The 23211-nt window shown below is 38.1% G+C and overlaps 1 protein-coding gene across 1 annotated transcript in view; it reads left to right on the top strand.

Annotated features, from left to right (window-relative positions):
- CWC27 (CWC27 spliceosome associated cyclophilin) overlaps positions 1–22866 on the top strand; it is a 169311-nt gene extending 146445 nt beyond the window's left edge. Inside the window, exon 14 of the mRNA XM_008161865.3 lies at positions 22448–22866. Within this exon, the coding sequence (XP_008160087.2) occupies positions 22448–22610 (163 nt within the window). The 3' untranslated portion in view covers positions 22611–22866. The remainder of the gene's footprint in view (positions 1–22447) is intronic.
- The last annotated feature ends 345 nt before the right edge of the window (positions 22867–23211 follow it).

Raw genomic sequence — 23211 nt, 5'->3', positions numbered from 1 at the left:
ATCGCTGGAGCCTCTGAACTGTCACATGTGCCATTACCCCAACCCAGAATCGTAGCCGCACTCCTCTCTGCCAAACAGCATCTCTCCCCTATTTCAAAACTCTGTTCAGCACTCCCATCCTCCAGGAAACGAGTCAGCAAGATTTGTGGTGCACTCACAAATCTAGAGGGTGGAGGAAAGAGGCTGGGACACACATTAAAAAAGACATAAAAACACTCATTAAGAAAACATTTAAGCAAATAAGACTCAGCAGCTATATATAACTTGAGTCAAAAGGGCTGAGGGGATGATGATTTGAATGCAATGAATCCTAGCTACCCCACGACCCTGAAAGTACTTGTGTATTTCTCTATATATGGTTTCTGTATGATCTGAGTTGTGGTGCCAAATTTTTTTTAAAGCCCTAGGTCTCTCTTAATAGGTTTGTATTACTTACATATTTGTTTATACTTAAATTCTAAGTTGCTTAAAGACAGAAGCTGGCTCCTCCAATAATTCTGTGCCAGAGGCGAGGGTTCAATGAGTGTTGATTAACCCATAGAGATAAATGCACATTGCATAGCGTAGAACTTTCTGTTCTTTATATGACTGGACAGGTTTAGTTCTATTTTGGATTCCATGAATGTCTCAAAATATCTTTCAAATGTTTTGGGTTCAGTCACCACACACACAAAAATGTTTTTGCCAAGTCCTCTTCCCCTTATTTTTGAATCCATATGCATTTTTTAAGGAAATATGATCCATGTGTTTCTGATTCATTTACACTTAACTCATCAAGAGGGTGTTTTGTAAGAGCAGTTTGATGCCCAATAAGTTTTTTTTTTAACTTTTTATAAGCCATTTAAGTCCTTTTTTATTGAACAGGAAAGTCACCAACAAATTTAAACCCAGAAGTTCCATTTGAAACTCATAACCCACAGGATTCAAATTTACTTTCAACTTGGCAAGACCATTTAACTTCCCAAGGTTCTCCCTCGCCCCTTTGGTGCAGTATTTTCTCATTTTTAATTCCTCATTAGCCTCAGATATCAACTAGTGTTTTTAAGTGTCATTATTGTTTTTGATGTGCTTTCACAATACAACCACTGTTCTAACATGCTCATTAGAAAATTAAACAAATGGGGAAACTTCACTAGATAGGGGGAAATCACTGGTCAATGATGTTGGCCAGTTCTCAGAGAACAAAAATAAGTGGCAAAGGGAAAGCAAACATGTTAAAGGAGCCATTACCATGTCTTCCGGGGTTCATTTCTGCTTATAATTGCAGCCTCCTAAACAGAAAATCAGTACTGTGCACTATGTACCTGCACTTTTTTTTTTTTTTTTTTGGTATTTGCTTTCTCTAATATCGAATAAAATGCCTTTAGTATTCAAGGCACTATACGGAATCATATATAATGCCTGGGTCCCCTATATAATGCCCTCTTATTGAAATATAGACTATTGAAATTTTGTAGCCTGATAAGCAACAACATCATTTCTGTTCATAAATAAACCAGTTCGGCTTTATCAAGTCTCTGGTGATTTAGATCATCTCTCGTAAAGTATATTGCACTCAGAAAAGAAGTCTTGTATTCACAGTGATTTATAGCAAATATTAGGAGTATATGGCATGTGCCTGTGTGTCATGCATAAATTACACAGCTCCTAGAGTATTTTGTAGGTCACGGTTGCCGCTTTTCTCAGAAGTGAAAGTCAGCCAGTGCTGTAGCACTGTCAGGGTCTGTTATCTGAGGTAAAATGATTGCTTCTGAGACATTTTTATGTGTCCGCATGAGTGACCACACATTGAGGGATCATTTTCATTTTCTGTCAAGATAGAAACCATTACCAATTTGTTATGTTTTCTTTTACTTGGCAAACTGTTCTATTTGCATTTTTGGCTGGGCTGCTGTATTGGCATAGTATACAACAGACATTTGGGTACCATTCAGCAGCATTCTATTTTTTATGCAAAAAAAAAAAAAAAAGTAGGAGAGGGAGAGAAAGAAAAGAAATATGATTCTATTGTAAACACTATATATGGTGTTTGATAATTATTCCCAGATTTCACTGTCTAGCAAGGCATTTAAAGAAGTGTTATTAGTAGAACTAAGCTGAAATGCATGATAGAAAGTTTTCACTCAAAATTATTAGGATTCTTCTCTTTGTTGGGATATATATTGCCAATACTTGGTGGCAGTGATGGGCACCAGATACCAGGGTAGCAGTAAGGGCCTGTTTGCCACTACATTCCTTCTCCTCACGGCGTTGCACTTTCATATAGAATCCTTCTCCAAGCATGGATTTTATAAAACCGATTAGATACATGTCTGGAGTCATCAGCCAAAGGATTCATATGACCATGTGGATGAGGTCCATATGTCATTTTGGGTTTGTTTAGATAAAGCTTGGTTAGCTCCCAAAAAAGTTTTGAGAGAGCTGTGTCTGACAAGGCAGTCAAGAGACTTATAAAAAAGAAAGCCACCTGCTCCTTACGCAACGAAATCAGCATTCCAGGAAGAGGAGAAAAATTAAATCTATGAGAGGATATTGGGATCCTGTGAGTCTTAACTACTCACTACTATGTTCCATTAAAAATTCTTTCCAGAGAGTTAAGTCTAAGAGTAACCTAAAGCTTTGCAACAAATGGACATGAAAAATAATGCACAAGGGAGGTCTGTCTGCCTCCTCTTTCTCCATCTGCCCTCACCACTTTCCCATAGTATCTATAGTATTCAGCATTGTAAGAGTCAGAAAAGCACTAACAATCAATTGCATGGTTGCCTCCAGTAAACATTTTAATCTTTTTATTATATAAGGAAAATATGTTTACTGTAGAAAAACCAGACTCCTCCCCAAAAAAGTAAATAAAAGTACATGTGATCTAAAACTCAATAATAAATACCTTTAATTTATACATGTATATACCCCTCCAGATATTTTTATGCGGAGACATATTTTAAGCAGAAACGTGATCATATAATACTACAACTTTATAACTTGCTTTTCCCCTCAGCAATATATAGTGAATACTTTTCCTTGCCATATATAATTTTATGATATAATTTTATTATTTTGTTTTTATGGCCATCTAGTATTCCAAAATATGATCAACCACAATTTGCTTGATCAACTTCATGTTGTTGGATATTTAGGCTCTTTCCAGTTTTTTTTTTTTTGGTTTTTTTTTGTACACAACATTGTAATAAACATCCTCCTATCTTTGTCATTGCCAATTTCTTCAGGATAAATTTCTAAAACTGAAATTCTTAGTGAGTATGCATGTTAGGCTTCTGCAAAGTATTTTCAAATGGCCCTCCCAAAATGTCATTCCAATGAGTATTCCCAAGTAAATATCATTTCTATGACTTGCTTTTAGGGCTGTTAGTTTCTCAAAACTTAAGTAAGGTACTTTGCAGTGCTTAGTGAAAGAGTAATATTTTCAGAGAAATGCTTTGCCTTTGAAAACTTTTTAAAAATACAAAGTCTGATTTCCTTCTGGTACAAAAAAAAGCTGGTACAAATTTCAGTGTACTTAGCTTCTTGAGATACTTAGCTCTGAATAATCTTGTTCTTGGTTCTGAAAAACTCTCCTAAGATAATCCTACAGGTTTTTTGTAGGTGCCTTTCATTATACTGAGGCAGTTCCCTTCAACTTATAATATGCTGAGAGTTTTTAACATGAATGATGTTGAATTTTGTCAAATACTTTTGTGTATTAATTGATATGATCATGGGGTTTTTCTTGTTTGACTATTAATAGAATAAATTACACTCATTGATTTTCAAATCTTAAATGGCCTTGCAGTCATGTAATAAACCACACTTGATCATGGTGTGTTTCCCTTTTTAATTTGCTGAATCAAACTTACTAATACTTTGTTGATGATGTCTGTGTCTGTGTTCATGAGGAATACTGCTTTATACTTTTCTGCTGTTTTTGTCTGGTAGGGGTATCGGGGTAATACTGGCCTCATAAAATGAGAAAAGTGTTTCCTCCTCTTCTATTTTCTGAAAAAAGATTACATAAAATTGGTGTTATTTCTTCTTTAAATATTTGGTGCAATTTGCCAGTGAAACCAGATGAATATGGAGATTACTTTTTCAGAAAAATTTTAATAGACTTTTATATTTTTAGTGCAGTTTTAGGTTCACAGCAAAATTGAGAGAAAATACAGGGAGTTCTCATAGTCTCCCTTCCCGTCCCTCCACCCCCACAGTCATCCCAACTATCAACTTCCTTCACCAGAGTGGTATGTTTGTTCCTATTGATGAACCTGCATTTGCACATCATTATCACTCAAAGTCCACACACTAGGCTTCACTCTTGGTGTTGAATATTCTGTGGGTTTGGACAAATATAAAATGAGATGTATCCACCATTACAGTACTATACAGAATAGTTTCACCACCCTAAAGTTTCTCTATGCTCTGACTATTCATCCCTCCTTCTCCCCCTAACCCTGGCAACCACTGATCTTTTCACTGTGTCTATAGTTTTGCCTTTTCCAGAATGTCATGTAGTTGGAATCATATACTTTGTAGCCTCTTCAGATTGTCCTCTTTCTTTTAATAATAAGCATTTAAGTTTTGGATGTCTTCTCATGACTTCGTAGCTCATTTCTTTCTAACACTGAATAATATTCCCTCGTCTAGGTGCACCAGAGTTTATCCATGTGCCTACTGAAGGATATCTTGGTTGCCTCCAAGTTTTGGCAATTATGAATAAAGCTGCTATGAACATCCATATGTAGTTTTTTGTGTGGACATAAGTTTTTTGATAAATACCAAGGAGCATGATTGTTGTATCATATGTTTAGTTTTGTAAGAAACTACCGAACTGTCTTCCAGAATAGCTATACTATTTTATATCTCCATCAGCAATGAATGAGAGTCCCTGTTGCTCCACATCCTCACTGGCATTTGGTGTTGTCAGTGTTATGGATTTCAGCCCTTCAAGTAATCTATTACTAGATGTGTAATGGTATCTTATTGTTGTTTTAATTTGCAGTTTCCTGGTGACCTCTGATGTTGATCATCTTATTCTCTTGACATTGTTTTTTTTTTTTTCTTTTTCTTATTTTTTTATTCTTGATTTATTTTTTTCAAAATTACTTTGTTTTCGTTTCAGATGTACAGCTTAGTGGTTAGACTTTACAAAATATTCTCTCCCCCCCCCCCCCGATATTTCCAATACCCACCTGGCACCATAGATAGTTATTATAATATTATTGACTATATTCCCTATGCTGTACTTTCTGTCACCATGACTATTTTGTAACTATCAATTTGTACTTCTTTTTTTATTATTGTTTAAAGTATTACATATGTACATAAGTCTCCTTTTTCCCCCATCGGCCCCTCCCAGGCCACTCTCCTCCCTCCCCCCCCCCAATTAATCCCTTCACCTTTTCACCTAGTCCCTTAACATCCCTCCTCCCCTCTAGCATTGTTTTTCACAGAGCAGAAATTTTTAATTTTAATGAAGTTCAGCTTATCCATTATTTCATTCATGGATCACCCCTTTGATGTTATCAAAAAAGTCATCGTCATGCAGTCATGTAGCTTTTCTCTTATGTTATCTTCTAGCAACTTTATACTTTTGCATTTTACATTTAGGTCTATGATCCATTTTAAGCTAATTTTCTGAAGGGTCTTAGGACTTTGTCTAGTTTAATTTATTTTATTTGGGAAACATTTCTATTTTCACAGAATTTTTTGTTTGGACACGTCTGCAGAGGTACTTTAATGTGATTTCTCATTGTTTCTTTTAAAACCACTGGTTAAGTATATTTTTAGCCAATTATAAGTTATTCATATTAATTAATAAAATTATATAAAATAAGTGAGTAGAAGTCACTCATACTTTAAATATTCATTCTTTTATGCCTCTTTTACTCTTATTCTTCTACTGGTATAGGAGATGAAGGTGGTTCTGAATCCCACCAATTCATTCTTGAAGCAAATATTTGCATATTCTATACAGTTGACCTTTGAACAACTTGGGTTTGAACTGCAAGAGTCCACTTATACACAGATTTTTAAAAAATAAATACATTCGGCCCTTTTCATCCGCATCCTCAGATTCAACCAGTCAGTATTTTTGCATTGCAAACCACAGTTTCTCAACCATGGATTCCCAACCATGGATCAAAAATACTGCTTTTGCTCTGAGGTTGGTTGAATTCTCAGGTGCAAGGGACCAACTGCAGTTAAGTTTTAGGGGGAACCAGAAGTTATACAGATTTTGGACTGTGTGGTGTTGGCACCCCTAACCACCCCCCTCAGCATTGTCCAAGGGTCAGCTGTATTGCAGGCACCTGCTAGGACCTTTATGCTATCTTCTCTCATTAACCCTCCTAAGAGCCTCATGGGGCTCATAGGTTAGGGACCAGTTGTGGTAGATTTGTTTCTTACAACTCCATCAGATAGTTAGTATTATTCCCATTCTATAAATGAGGAAACTGAGGCTCAAATAAATTAGGTTACTTGCCCAAGACTACACAGTAGTAAGTGGTGATTATGGGTCACACTCAAGAGCTCATGCTGCTTCCAGAACACCAGCTCTACCAACAGTGATTTCACTATGAAGTAATAATCAATGAGATAAGAAGAAAAACTCAACTTGACTTTTAGAGACCTTTAATTCTAAGCAATATCTATCTTCTGGAGCTGGTTATAGAATATATCACCGTTCTCATCTCTGGGATACTTTCCACATTCCTTTAAAGAAATGCACTATCCTGGGGGCTCTCTGTAATCCCACATATTGAATTATCTCCTAATTATAAAGTGGGCTGGCAAACCAGACTTCCTGGGTTCAAATCCCTGCTCCGACAATGATTGCTGAATGACCTGAGCAAGCAACCTCTCTTGTAAGATTCCATTTCTTCACCTGTAAAGTGGAGATAACAACACCTATATCAGAATTATTATTAGAACTAAGTGAGATAATTCATGTAATGTAGTCAGCATAGTGCCTGACTCTAAGGAAATGCTCAGGAAATATTAGGTGTGAGAGAGGGAGGTGGGTATGTGGGACTAGGGTAGTATTAACGCTTGACAAATTACTCAAGCAACACAAACTAAACATTCTAAATTAAATTGTTATACAGTCCTCTTGTAAAAACCTCAAAGAAAAATACATAAAGAAAAGGTGAATGTTAATTCAGATAAGGTTATCTGTGACCTAGAAGGAATGTAAGTATATTCATTAAATTTGCTAGGGCTCGATGGTTCTATTTTAAAATCTGTTGAGAAAAAGAGAAAAGTAAAGTAAGGCATGATGTTTAGCTGAATTGAGATAATAAAATGCTGAGGCTCAGAGTTTAGTGAATATAAATTTAGCAATCATTTTTGGAACAGATAAAAGCTACCTAGGCATAAGTGGTTTATTTCTATTGGAAAGAAAGTTTAAAGAGCAAGGGTTCTGGGGATTAGCACGATATAGTAAAAGTCGTTTCACAATGATTGTTCCAGATAACAGCAAAGCCTGTAAGTACAAGATGGAAGTTGCCATTGTGCACAGGCAATTAAGATGTTATCAATAAGCACTCTGGCACTTTAACCAACTCCGCAAGTTAATTGATGCTTCAAACATGATAGAAAACAAAGTAGTAAGATTCCAGGTGAAATTTAGTGAACAGAGATGCATAACTTCTATGCAGTTATTTGTATCTCTTTAAAGGCAGTTTTTTGTTTGTTTGTTTAAATATACTTTTATTGATTTCAGAGAGGAAGGGGAGAGGGGGAGAGAGAGAGAAACATCAATGATTAGAGAGAATCATTGATCGACTGCCCCCCTGCACGCCCCCTACTGGGGATAGAGCCCACAACCCAGGCATGTGCCCTGACCGGAAATGAAGCTATGACTTCCTGGTTCGTAGGTTGACGCTGAACGACTGAGCCACACTGGCTGGGCTAAAGGCAGTTTTAAACAATGTATCATTTTCTTTTATAGAATTATTAGATGAAATTAATACTAAATGTCATAATGATTTTTCAAATAACCTAAGTTGTGTTCATAATACATGTTCAATATATAAAACATAAAGGGACAGGAAAAATCACTAGTAATTTTATATACCACACATAATCATGATTAATGTTTTTTTAATCCATCCTCATATATTTATATTTATACTTTTTCCAAGAAAGGAAAAATTCATCCAATTTTTTATTACAAGCCTTCATCAGTGAATAATCCATTAGTTAAATATTTTTGCAGATTCACTATTATTTCCTTAGGCTAAAGGAAGTAAAACTGCTGAGTCAAGTGTATGCTCTTTTTTGTGTTTTTTTTTTAAGTATAACTTAATTATAAGAAAATACATAGTTTGGCCCTATCTGGTTTGGCTCAGTGGATAGAGCGTTGGCCTGTGGACTGAAGGGTCATGGGTTCAATTCCAGTCAAGGGCACATGCCCAGGTTGTGGGCTCGATCCCCAGTAGGGGTGTGCAGGAGGCAGACGACCAATGATTCTCATCCTTAATGTTTCTCTCTCTCTCCCTTCCTCTCTGAAATCAATAAAAATATATTTAAAAACAAAAAGAAAATACATAATTTGTATCTGTTTATCTTGATGAGTTTTGACAATTATGTACACCCATGTAAACACCACCAAACCAAGATCTAGAACTTCTTCATCACCCAGAGGGTTCCCTTCAGCCAGACCCCTCCCTCAGCCACTCCAACTTCTGTCAGCTCAAATGATGACATTTTTGCTAGATTGCATTCCAGAAGTTGAATCCCTTTTACCTGTACCAGCAATAAATGAAGTTACTGATTTCTCCTTACTCTAGGTATTATGTGAGCATGTATGTGTCATATCACAGATAACCGACATAGATATACTAATCTTTGCAAGCTTCTACCATATATCATTTTGTATTTCTTTGTTTACCAGTAAAGTTGAACTTTAAAAATGTTTTAATTGACGATTTATATTTTATTATTGTTGTGATTGTGGTTGTTAATTGTATAGTCTAATGTGATTATATATCGCTTGATTTATAAAAGCTTAAATATTAAGGATATCTTTTTAAAAATATTTTTACAAGTTTGTCATTGCCTTACAATTTCTTTATGGAGGTTATTGTTTTGTTTTGTGTTTAACATGGCATTTTAACATCTGCATTGCCAAATCTGGCAATCTTTTTCTTCATGTTTTCTGCCCAGTGCCATTCTCTACCTCTTCTTAATCCCAGGATTATATAAATACCTATAGTATTCTCTAGTATTTTTATGGTTTTGTTTTTACTTTATTTTGACATTTTTAATCCACATGGAATTGATTTGGTGTTATTACATTAGATTAATATTATAACTCTATTTTTTTCTAAATCGCTAACCACCATAATTGAATAATCTTGAGTTTCCCCACTGATACTAAATGTGTCCTTTATCATAGAGTAAGTTCTTATGTATATTTCTCAGTCAGTTTTATTACCCTACATGAATTCTTCTGTCTATCCCTGTGTCAATACCTCACTGCTAAATTATTGTAGCAATATAATACTACATAATATCTGGTGAGCAAGTTGGACCTTTATTGTTCAACACATATTTTTACTTTAAAAGCTTAATTGGCTGAATAATGTGCTATAATTATTTTGTGTTAGTTAACCACACCTGGAAAAAGGTTAGACAATTGACCATGGAATCAATAAAAAGGCCCCATTATTTAACAGGTGGCCACTACCTGAATTACAGCCCTAGTGCCAAAAAGGAAATAATCACTCTTTAGACAAATGCCCTACCTTCAAAGTGATGGAAAAGATCACATGTGGAAAATAAGTAGCATGAGGAATAACAAAGAACAAAATCTAGGATTTGATTGCCATTTTCGGCTAGAGGTATATAAATGTTTTTATGAGTCATTTGATCAGATTTTTTTCCCCTTCTCTCTGGTACTGAACCAAAACACAAAGGATTAACAAAGTTGTAGAGTAAAGGCAACCTCTTAACTTTTATGTTTTATGATGTGGATTCCAGGACACCTAGGATGGCCACATATAAATACAAACCACAAAATCCTTTTCCAAATACATTCATTAATAATCTTTCTACTGCCCGCTATTTTGAATTGTTATTATCCCTTCTCCTTCCTGTATTAATGCAGATAATACATGACATGTAATAATATTGTTCTAATCCTTATGTGCAGATAAGTCAGTTGATTATGATAGGTAAAATATTGGGCTTGAGCGCTTTTTTTAGTAGAAATAAAAGTTATAGTAAGAAGCCAACTTTTAGGGAACATTTAAGAAACACCAATTAATCTTTTTTAAACTATAAGCTAGATATTGTTCTGATGCCCAAATGATATGGGAAGAATCTGAGTCACAGAAACGTTAAGTAACTAAAGGTTAAGGTCATGGCCTCATAGCTAGGAAGTTGTAGAATTCAGAAATAGTCAATTATTCTTGGCTGAACAGTTTAATTCTGTTTGTTTTTGACGACATTATCGCTTTTGATTTTATATTGCACCAGTTTCTCTATCTGAGCTAGCCTGTATATTTTTCATATTTTCAAATAAAGTAGTGTTGTTGTTGTTTTTAATAATGCCAGACAAGTGACTTCAGGACTTGGCCAAACTCTTGGTAAAAAATTGTCTAGCCCTCTTTAAATCATGGAAGATGTTAAGTCTATATTCCTAATATTATAATCCTTGTATTATTTGAAGAATAAAAATAAAAGTTATTAAAAGTTTGCTTAACTTGAACAAGAAGTTCCTGCCACATTTACCCATCATTTTTCATAGTAATATAAATAGTAGAGTAGTTATGAGTATGGGATTTGGAGTCAGGCCTGAATCTGAATCCCAGCTTGGAAATTTACTGTCTTGTGTGATCTCAGGCAAATTACATAACCTTTCTAACCCTGCTCATTAATTTGTAAACTGGGGATAATAATCTCATTTAATCCACAAACTAACCCAGCAGGAAGGGTTAGTTCGTGGATTAAATGAGATGCTAAAAATAGCATCTATTTTTAGCATCTCATTTAATCCACAAATAGCATCTATTTTTAGCATCTCATTTAATCCACAAACTAACCCTTCCTGCTGGGTTAGTTTGTGGATTAAATGAGATGCTATTTTTAAAGTATTTAGCAGAGTGTCTGGAACAATCAGTGCTCAGTGTTTTGTTGTTCTTGTCTACAAGGTTGTCATTGATATTTTTAAGAATTTATTCCTCTGGATTTGACTACTATCAGTAGATCCATCAAGTGATGAGTTTCCACTATTTCTATAATTTTTTTTTGTTTTGATTGTTTTTGTTTGTTTTTTACTTTTTCATAATTAACCCATAATACCTTGCAATGGTTAACCTAAGTTTCTAACATAATTCCTAACATTCTGAAATATAATAAATTTGAGATTTGAGACTTTTACAGTGAACAGTAATTCCTCATTATTGAAATTGGTTTGTTTGTTTTTTTCTTGAAGCTAGAACTAAATGAAAAGGGGGGTAGACATCAATTGTAAATATAATTTAAATAGAAAGCAAAATAATATCACTTCGAAGAGCATAGAATTATAAGCTCAGCATAATATCTATGTTTTACTTCTATTCCTCTCTCTGAGCCAAGTACTAAGGTAGTGATAAAATGAAGCAAGAAGGCATGTGATTATCTACCAGATATCCTAGTTGGTGTGTTAATTTTATAAAGGAGTATAAAATGCTGCGGAAGACCAATGTGGTTCTTTCATCAGTAAATCTTGTCAGAGTTGCTGATCCTGGAAAGGTGATTATTTTTATTCTAAGTCCTCCATTCAATCCCTGACGTTGCCTCTTTTTCTGCCATTTTTCTTCTGGATGAAGAAAACTCTTCTGTATTGACTCTGCTTTCATTTAGTGTGCCCTGAAATAAGTTTCTGTTACATTAGGGGATTTGTTTCAGAGACAGGCAGGTAGCCATGTCCCCCTGCTGCTTACCAGGCCTGTTTGGTTGGGAACCCTACCTTCCCTATGTGCTTTTGTTAGTGCACTGGCCATAGCTTATGTTATTGGCTGAGCAGTTGTTTAAACCAAGGGCAGGTGTAAGAATGCATATTGCTCATTTATTCTGGAAAGGCTCTTAAGCCTTTCCAACTGTGCCCTGCTGACTGTCAGTATGTTAGATAGGCAAGAAAGCAGAGAAACTGCATTCCCATGTTGCTGAAGATATTTTGAAAATTACATCTTTCACATTTACTCCAACAATACTCAGCATTTATTAAAGACACTCTATAATAGGAGGGCTTCTTTTTTCTTTTTAACTGAGGAAAACAAGTCATTTTGAAGAGTTTGCTTTTCAAAACCCCAAACTGAGAGGAAAATACTAACATTTGTTCAAAGTTCAGAACCAAGGAGGTTTTCCTTTGTGAATGGTGAACAGTAAAGGAAAATCTTCCAGTTTTCATCTTCTGTTCTTCTTTCAAAGGCCAGTGGCCATTTTCTTCTCTGTTTGGTTTACCTAATGCTCTATATCCCTATACTTATTTCTGTTTGTTCAAATATTTTTAAAATTTGTTCCTATTTTCCTTGTAAATTTTAAATATTTCTTCTGAGTTTTCGCCATTTTTGTCTGCTATTTTTTATTTTTTTGTTTGCTTCCTTTAAGAAACTGTTTCTGTTTCCTATCTTGAGTCTTATTTCTTCTTTACTTTTCCTCCTTAGTTTCTTTCTTTCTTTAGCCTCTTCTTTTTTTCAGTCATCTCTGTCCTGTGCCCAAGAATTATAATATGGGGTTGATTGTAAATTATAGGATCAAATACTACACAGTGGATAAAGCAGTGTTGAAGTATAGTTATTCATGTAAAAGATGTTTGTGGTGTGTGAAAAACAATTATAAAATATATATGTCATGATACCTTCAAAAAAAAATATATATATACAAATACATGTGTGTATTTGTATATATACATAGACATACATAGGAAAACGTGCATGAAGTGATGTGTCTATATGTTTATGGTAGTTAGTTATTGATGAGCTATGGAGTTTCAAGTAATTTTGTTGTTGTTGTTTTATGTTTTTGCCTCTCAGGATTGTTGTATTTTGCACAAAGAAAAAGTTCCCACAATAGTGAATATGTTATACAATACTAGTAAAGTTGGAAAAATAAAATTTTTATAATTCTTTGATACTATAAACAGTTTCTGCACTATGGTTTATGGTCTAGTATAGATGGGACATATTTTAAAATATAGGTATAAGCCTCAAAAGTTAGGTAGGATGAAGTATGTCATGTGTGTATGATGATGTACATGAAAACACTTTGAAAAAGGCAATGCAATTAGTAGAGTATTATAAAGATGATCAATAGTTATACAAGCATAGTTTATATGTAATACACACTCACACAAAGTGCAAAATGAACTGAAATGATAGTCAGTGTTTGGACCACACTTTTTCAGGCATGATGTTTGAACCTCACTCTGTGAGGTAAATAGGGTACCTATTACCATCCCCTCATCACAGATAAGGAGGCAGAGAAGCCTGAAAAGCAGTGTGACTCTCCTACGGAAACACTTAGTGGCTGAGTTGTACCACAAACCCAGGCCTTCTGACTGCAGTCCACAAAAGTTTCCATAGTATCAAAGGCGAGAGCAGGTCCTAAAGCCCAGGGCAGTCAGGAGAAAGTGGGAATTAACCTAGACTATGAATGGAGAGGGGACACAGACCATGGGAAGGAGGTGGAAAAGATCACATGTGGAAAATAAGTAGCATGAGGAATAACAAAGAAATACTAAATGTGTCCTTTATCATAGAGTAAGTTCTTACGTACTTACTCTGTGATAAGGACAGAAGCACCAGAGTGTACTGCAGCCCATCTCTGGTGCAGAGCAGGTGCGGTCCTTCAGAGTCAAATGTGGGCAAAACTGAAAATTGTTTTGTCTTGCTGAATTTTTTTAAAAAACAAAAAGGGACTGTTTTGCTTCTAAAATATGTCTCCTTCCAAGCTCCACGCCCCCCAAAAAATAATTAAACCAGATCATTTAAGTTTCTAACCCATAGTCCCATAGAACGATAAACTTAAGTAATAGGCAAGAGTTATTTCATTTGGTTACTTAAGAATTCTAACTGAATAGAGAAGTGAGAAGCTATCAGAACAGTATACTAAACACAAATTATGTGGATGCCAGTTTCATAAAGAATGGCAAGGCCTTACAAACCATGTAGAGGAAGGCTGAGGACAATGTGTGTGTTTCTCCCCCTGCCTCATCCCTCACAGGGAGTTAGTGTACAGAAGGCAAACGTCAATCACAAATGTCAATCATTAGGCAGTTTAACTGGCACATTTGAGAAAGTTAAGTGTTAGATTTTCATAGCATAAGTTAGCGGTGGTGAAAATACTTTGTTTTAGTGTTTTGAGTACAGTATTAACTTTTCTCTGCTGTAGAGTTTAAAAGGAGAGTTACTAACCTGGAAAACTCAAACATTACTGCTAAATAATTTGGAATTGTGTATTAATACTACCAAGGAGAAAGATGAACAAAACCAGGATTCTAGCCAAAGGTTGTAGAGGTGACTGGCTACCCAGAAACATCTGTTTATTCAGCCAACATTTATTGAGGGCATTTTTCTTGCCCAGCGTTGTGACCAGGACTGGTACAAAGGCCAGTGAAACAGAGCCAACTGCAATCTAGTGAGGGAGAAAAGAGAGCTGACAGAAGAGTGCCCTGACCCTGGAAAAAGAGCAGGAAAAAGAGCAGGCCAGGCCTGGAGAGGAAAGAGACTGGTTCCCAGAGGGGATGACAACCTCAGCTAATAGGAAGAGAAGTGTATCACCCTGAAGAGGCAGCCAGGAGGCAGGAGAGAGCAGGTTTTGTTCAGGAAACTACAAATCGTTCAGGATGTCTAGAGCAGCGGTCGCCAACCTTTCGGACCTCACGGACCTCCAGTGGTCCACGGACCACCGGTTGGCGACCACTGGCCTAATGCATGAAAAGTGATGGGGGAAGGTGACAATGGGAGCTTAAAGAGGGGATCAAAAGCCAAATCATAGAGGCCACATAAGCAACTTGAGTTTCATTATGTAGACAACTAGAGGCCTAGTGCACAAAATTCGTGCACAGGGGAGGGGGGGTGTGTGTGTCCCTCAGCCCAGCCTGCACCCTCTCCAATCTAGGATCCCTCTCACAACCCAGGACTGCTGGATCCCAACCGCTCGCCTGCCTCCCTGCCTGATTGCCCCTCACCACTTCTGCCTGCCAGCCTGATCACCCCCTAACCACTCCCCTGCCAGTCTGATCGACGCCTAACTGCTCCCCTGCCGATCCAATTGGCCCTAACTGCCCTCCCCTGCCAGCCTGATCACCCCTAACTCCCCTCCCCTGCAGGCCCGGTCCCCCCCCAACTGCCCTCCCCTGCAGGCCTGGGTCCCTCCCAACTGTCCTCCCCTACAGGCCTGGGTTCCCCCCAACTGTCCTCCCCTGCAGGCCTGGTTGCCCCCAACTGTCCTCCTCTGCCAGCCCAGTCACCCCTAACTGCCCTCCCATGCAGGCCTGATCGCCCACAACTGCCCTCCCCTGCCGGCCATCTTGTGGCGGCCATCTTGTGTCCACATGGGGGTGGCCATCTTTGACCACATGGGGGCAGCCATCTTGTGTGTTGGAGTGATGGTCAATTTGCATATTACCTCTTTATTATATAGGATGAGGAAACACTGAAGGATTTAAAACAGGACAGTTTTCATGGCTAGATTTGCATTTTTGAAATATATATTATATATAATAAAAAAGACCTGGATATCACCATTAACTACAAGGCACTCCTTAGTAATTTGATGTCTGAGGGAGATTGCCAGACTTCCACCCTTACAGGTCCAGGCCATGGGCCTTGGCTCTGCCCCACTGAGACCTCCAGCTGAATGGGTGTCCCTACCTAGTACCCTCATTTTAGAAAGGTTAGGAGAAACTGGGGCTGAGATTTCAGAGAGCAAAAATTAAAGGCAGTAAAGGATAAAATATTTACAGTGAAAATTAATGCTTCCATGTTTTTAAGCAAGTGTCCACCTAAAAGAGAGGCTCCTGCTGGCCAGTGTGGCTCAGTGGTTGAGCGTTGGCCTATGAACCAGGAGGTCATGGTTGGATTCCTGGTCAGGATACATGCCCGGGTTGCTGGCTTGATCCCAAGTCGAGGGCATGCAGGAGGCAGCCAATTAATGTTTCCCTCTCATCATTGATGTTTCGATCCCTCGCTCCCTCTCCCTTCCTCTCTGAAATCAATAAAAATTTATTTTTAAAAAATAATTAAAGAGAGACACCTTTTTCTAAAAGATGCTTCCACACTGCTCAAGGCATTTTTGGAACTGCTTTTTTGGAATTCCTTTAAATACCAGCTTGGGAGCCACACAAATAATCATTCTAGTCTCTATAGTTGCATTTTTAAATTTTTGTATCCTAAAATAAGCACCAGCTACCCAATCTGACTTATTTATCCTTCTCATTAGGACTTAGCACTGAGTTAACACTAATTTATTCCTAAAGTTAAATCCATCTTCACAAGATGAAAGTTTACCTCTGAAGACATTACCAGCCAGCTATAAGTTTCTTGACCATGAACCTCACAAATTGCGTGTGAAGTGAGGGTGATAATAACATCTTTCCTGTCTACCCCGTACAGCTTTTTTGAAGATAATACCAGACAGCATGTGCAGTACTATGTCAGTGGACGCTTTCACTGTTATTGCCTCACACTTGGCAGGCAGTTCCAAAATATGCATTTGTCCTGGAGTCTTTCTCTGTGTTCAACCCCTAATAGACTGTTCACTTCAGGAGAGCAGGGCTTGGGTCATATTTGGCTTTGTGTCCCTGGAGTCTGACATTGGGTCTCACACATAAACAGCACTCTGATGTTTGTTGAATGAATAATTGAATCTAGCTCCTTGCCTTATCCTCAAACCATTTGTAAGACCTGGAAATACACTTGAGATCTTCAGTTAAAGTAATAGGCTCAGAGGCCATGTAACTTCTTCAAGTAGGTGAGCAGTTTGTCACTTGAAAGCATCTGTTCTCATCTCTGAAGGGTCCAGACCACTGGCTGATGAAATCTATCAATCTGAAAGTATAATGGTTCTTTTAAATATATATATATTGATTTCAGAGAGGAAGGGAAAGAGAGATAGAAACATCAATGATGAGAGAGAATCATTGATCAGGCTGCCTCCTGCACACCCCACACTGGGGATTGAGCCTGCAACCTGGGCATGTGCCCTGGCGAGGAATCAAACCGTGACCTCCTGGTTCATAGGTCGACACCCAACCATTGAGCCACGCCAGCTGGGCTGAAAGTGGAAAGTTTCTTAAACCCTAGTGCTGTGATCTTAACTTTGACTGTATTTTAAAATCACCAGGAAAACATTTTCAATTCCTGATGCTGGGTCCCCATCCCAACCACAACAATTGATTCAGTACCTCTGGAGGTGAAGGCCAGGCCTGGCATCCAGTTGATTCCAATGTACAACCTGCATTGAGGTAGGGAGGGCTCTAAGATTAGACTTTGCGAAACATTGCTTTAAAGAAATTGCCTACCTAGTTCTACATTAGTGCCCTAGGAGATGGAAAAGACGTAAGGCCTGTTCCCACTTCAGTCTTCAGGGAATAAAAACTAGCACTCACTGATGGGGTGCAGGGGGAAAGCAGCGTCTGTGTGCTGAGCTGGGATTAAGTCATGGAAAGGTGGGCTTGTGCTGCGCATGGGACTTGCTGCAGAGCCTGTGAGACATTTTAGAAGTGTATCAGAGAAATAAAAGACAGTCTCTGCCCTCAAAAGGAGGGTCAGGTGTTCGTTTAGCAAACCAGTGAGTACCAGCCAGCAGGCCTGGCCGACACAAAGGTTCTGAAGGCTTTGATTCACACCAATCACCATTCTTGGCACTGGGAATACAGCTGTGAACAAGATTCAGAGTGTCTCGAATAACTGACAGTCTGTTCAAAATTAAGTAAACAGGCAATAACAGAATTGTGGGAGCTGATGACAGAAAGGAAAAGAGGTTGGTGAGATAGGAAGATCCCATTGTTAGAAGGTTTTAAGGGTCAGGCTGAGATTTCAGTCAATACAATAGCTAATAGTTCCTGCTCAAAAGAACACTGTAAAAGAAACGTGTAGGAAAAGTTATTTTGGAACCTTTGGAAGATTATAAAAAGGAGAAATAGTGCAGATGCAGAACAGTTAGGACACCTACAACACTCTAAGGGTTGGGTGCTAAGTTCCTAAATTAGGGAGACTTGGAAATGGGAAGGAGTGGTTTATAGACTTCCCAGTGAAAAACATAGCCGTTTTCATTATAGAAGCATAAATAATTTAAATACATTTCAGTCAGAAGTGAATTGTTAATATTGGAATTCTATTTTGAATGATTTACTATACATCTGAGAATGCATTTCCCATTATTAATTGCTGTAATATCTTAATCTATTTCACAACTATGTGAGAAGTTTAAAAACTGGTTGTCAAATTCCTGAGGTTAGTAAAGGTCTGAGTTCTTTTAAGAGAATCAGCTGCTTAATTTTTGTCTGTAAGCCCACACAGTCTCTGACCAAAAATACTTACCTGTTCAACACAGCCTCTGTGACAATGGTAACCCTCCACATTTCTATAACACACTCAAGTCCGTGTTCTTATTGAGAATCTGAGCTTATGTGAAACTTTTTATTAATAAGAACTAAATTTCTGTCTTTGCCTTCAAGTGAACAAGTTTTAAAATTTTCATATGTAAATGATCAGTGTGTAATTCCACTAAACTCACTGCTCTTGTTGGGCCAATGCCATGACCAGCCACAGAGTGGATAGTATTGAGTTGTCGATACATACAAGACTGTAAACTACCAGACCCTATGCACTGGAATTGGGTCTGTATTATAAGTCTGCATGTGTATTCTCACCGGAGGCTGTAAAATGTGGGCATGCTTTCAGTCCGTGCAGTCTGTGATTTATGGAGGCACATAGGTCAGGAGTTTATTATGCTGAAAATCATAATAACTGTTTTGTTTGCTCTCGAAAATCAAGTGATTGAAGCATGTTGAAAGATAAATGGGTGAAACATTTTTGATTATGCTTTTATTTCTATTGAAGATTAAATATTATTGCTGAGTAACCAGCCCTGCTAAGTATTATGATATTAAAGCTGAAGTAGTGTGTAAGCTGATAGCCCCTTCTTTCCTCTGGGTTTAGGTTTGTTATTAATCAAAACATTGGACCTGTTTAGTGCAGTGGTGTCTGAAACAAACAGTTGAAAAAGACAGCTACTTTAATTTACGGCTTTCTGTTTTTCCAGATTTGTAGGCAAATCTGTTTCTCTGTCTGGGCTTTGTGCTGTGTTCTCGTGTCTAGATGTCATTTCTTAGACCAGAGCCAACACAGTCCAATAGTTGCACGATTCTCTTATGGCATAGAAAGGAGGAAGGTGCCTTATTATGGTTTTAATTGACAAATTCTGGCAAAGTCATTTTTGAAACATGGACAGTCCCTACTAGAGGTGGATATTACACAAAACCCATATGTATTGGGGAGCAGAAAAAGCGATAATTTTTTAAATAGAAGAATGCATATATGGAGAGGTATTAATAAGTTAACTAAGACAGTGGCTTTTGATGTTTTATATCAATACTAGAGGCCTGGTGCATGAAACTTCATGCACTGGAGGGGGTGTCCCTCAGCCCAGCCTGCACCCTCTCCAATCTGGGACCCCTTGGGGGATGTCCCTGCGGGATCGGGCCTAAACCAGCAGTCAGACATCCCTCTCACAATCCAGGACTGCTGGCTCCTAACCACTCACCTGCCTGCCTGCCTGATTGCCCCTAACCACTTCTTCCTACCAGCCTGATTGTCCTCTAACCGCTCCCCTGCCAGCCTGATTGACACCTAACTGCTCCCCTGCTGGCCCGATCACCCCCAACTGCCCTCCTCTGCCAGCCTGATTGCCCCCAAATGCTTTTCCCTGCCAGCCCAATAGCCCCCAACTGCCCTCCCCTGCAGGCCTGGTCCTCCCAACTGCCCTCCCCTGCAGGCCTGGTCGCCCCCAACTGCCTTCCCCTGCTGGCCATCTTGTTACAACGTGGGGGCGGCCATCTTGTGAGGTTGTAAGGGTCAATTTGCATATTACCTCTTTATTATATAGGAGAGGAGTATTGAATAAAATATTTTAAAGGGCATATGATTCCAGCTACTTCCTGGTGGTGGCTTAGGCATCTGCACAAGAGTCATTTGGAAAGCGCTCACCACTTCCAGAAATGCAATGTGGGCTGGGTTCCCCTGACGCGTGGTCAGGGACCTTTAATAGGACCATCTTGCCACTCTCCTAAACCTGGTCCTCAACAGTGGTGACAACAGTGCGCTTTGTGGGGAATGCAGCACAGATTGAAAGAAGTGTCAGAGAAAAAGACCACCTCTTAATATGTGAAACAAAGGGCTGAGTTTACTACTTACTGAAGCAAGAAAGAGCTGTGCTTTGAGGTACAGTCTCTCTGAGCAAAGCTGGTTGCAAATCCTTATATAGATTTTTGGGTTGGGGATTGTTTAGGAGTGGACATCAGCCTCAGAAGCTCTTATTCAGGAGAGATTGTCCGTGATTGGCTGGCTTTCTGAAGCGTGTTCACTGGAGGGAGTCCGCCACTGATTGGCCAGCTTTCAGAAGCATTAGGCTGTCACTGATTAGTTGGCTTTCGGAGGTGTGTTTACTGAAGTATTTACCGAGGTGCATTTAGGCCTAGGCAAGTCATCATTAATTGATTAAATCCGGTGTAATTATGTTTCAAATCGGTTCTAGTGGTCACTGTGGAACAACTAGCCTTTTTCTAGGAGTTGGAGATTATTTTATTCTCATAAGCTAATGCTTAAACTGTAAGAAATTGAAGACACAAGAAAATCAGACTCTGAGGAATCCCTCTAAATAAGCAATGACCCTATGATGCGTTTTTCTAAATCAGGTGCTTATTAAAGCAACAGGAAGTATAAAAACTCAGGAGTTCTCCCATGTGAGATGGCGTGTTCATATACAGGGTGCCCCTCAAAATGTACGCACTTTAACCGCTGATAACTCAGTTTTGAAAATGGAATGTATTTTAATAAGCACTCCCTTTATTCAAAGTATGTGTACATTTTGGGGACACCCTATATTATTGAGATCAGTTATGAATTTGATGCAAATCGTGTATTTTAATAATAAATTGTAGAAATGTGAGTTACCTCAGTTAGTAAGATAAAGGAAACTCTAAGTCATTATTATCACACATCCTCACCTGCGTTCCAATCAGCTTTATCTGGGTGGAAAGGGGTGGGAATGGTAGTAAGACCCCACAGGTCAGCCCTGGTGAACTGTAGCTACTGAATCCTGAGTAATTGTAGCATCACTACTACTGTAACCTTTTACTTTCCTCCCAAAATCTGGGTATATCCTTAGGAGTTTGTCACATAAGTAAACTTCACTCAGCATGTGTGCTACTGCAGGGGGAAAGAAGCTAATGTAATATTTGGGTTTCATCTGAAAGTTTCAGCTGGTGTATGCGGAGTGTTAATCCTATAGGCAATTTGGCCCTATCTTCTATGATAAAGGAAAGTACTTTGTCTGCCTATTTTAAAAATTGCTTAACTAACTAGTGGGAAAGCCTTAGTAGTTTTGTTTATATATAAAAATTGAACTTTCCTCTTTCCAAATTCCTTCCACTGCCCTGAAACCTAGTCTTTTGACTTCCCCATTTATTCCTGACACCTCCTAATGGGGACAGAGCTAATCGCTTACATGTTTCCCTGCTGCTAAGGATAGCCAGCTTATGACCACTTATGAGTCAAGCACATGTTGATACCTTAAGACCAGTAAGCATTTGATAAAGTAGGAAAGCAGGGTGGTTAGATTTGTTGTAATCAACAGTAGGAGGAGGAAATTAGTCCACGGAACTGTGCCAAAAGCTTAGTTTCTGTTTGTATGAAAAAATATGTATATTTCTTTAACTCAGCTACTCCACAGAAAAGGGAGTCATAATACCATTTGAACAAGAATTTTCTTAACACATTACCTACTCTTGATCCATTTAACTACTCAAAACAAAATGAAACAAAAATCAGATAGGAGTGGCTTATTGTCAGGAGTTAGGAGTTTTGCTCTGCAGCCAGGCTCTCTCTAGCTAAGAAAGTAAGCTCTTTAAAGGCAGCTGGCAGAATGTTCTGGGAGTTTAGTTTAAGGAACACTGTGTGTAGAAGTCTTTAACCTCCCATCAGGAAAAGAACCTCAAGTGAAAACTGAGGCAACGACACTCACTACTAGAAATACAAGCCAGCAGAACAAACTCCACACATGGTTTTCAAATTCAAGTGTTTTCTGAGAAGTTGGTTTCCGTGTGGCACAAGCACTAACAAACAATAAACCCATCTTTGTGTTCTGTACCCTTATAGTTCATTTTGCCAAGGATGGGGAAGTACAGAATTTCTACTTTCTATTTCCACGCTACAATCACTGAACCATCTCTCTCCCTCTTTAGGATGTCACATGTGCTTCAGTTTGAGGATAAAAGCAGAAAAGTGAAAGATGCAAGCATGCAGGACTCAGACACGTTTGAAATCTATGATCCTCGGAATCCAGTGAATAAAAGAAGAAGGGAAGAAAGCAAAAAGCTGATGAGAGAGAAAAAGGAAAGAAGATAGAAGGAGAGGACTGGCAACCAGAACAAGTGAAAGTGTGCCTGCAGTGCATGGCCTCATGACAGTCATTGCTCCCAGCAGCACCACTTAGGGCATGGAAAGAAGTCTTTTTGAAACTTTGTCTGGTTTTGAAAACCAGTTATCTTGTTATGTAAATTGTGGACTGACACAAACACATGCTCCGGGTTACTGGAACACACTTTTATTCTGCATTGACCTTTTATATTGTTAAATGTGAAATAAAATCACTTTCCTTCCAGTTTTCATGTTAACCATTTGCAGACCGTGCAAGCCTACTTGTGCTTTTTTACCCTAAAATATGTGAAGGCTTCATTTTCGAGATTTTTTTCTAAGAAATTCCTGCAAAAAGAATATCTGAGGAAAACCTCTTTGGCTTTCTGTCATCAGGATACTAACTTTGGACTATAATAAAATATATATATATTATAAAGATTGATTTTTTTTCACATAAATATCTCAAAATAGCCAAATCAGTAGGACTCATAGCCCATACCTTAAATTATGAGGAACACCCACATGAACATTCACATCTGCATTGAGGCTAACACCTGGGTTTTATTGATGCAGTCAAGACACCGGCTAC

Source organism: Eptesicus fuscus, chromosome 4 (assembly GCF_027574615.1).
Source record: "Eptesicus fuscus isolate TK198812 chromosome 4, DD_ASM_mEF_20220401, whole genome shotgun sequence".
Taxonomy (NCBI): domain Eukaryota; kingdom Metazoa; phylum Chordata; class Mammalia; order Chiroptera; family Vespertilionidae; genus Eptesicus; species Eptesicus fuscus.
This window is presented reverse-complemented; position numbering and strand designations above follow the sequence as displayed.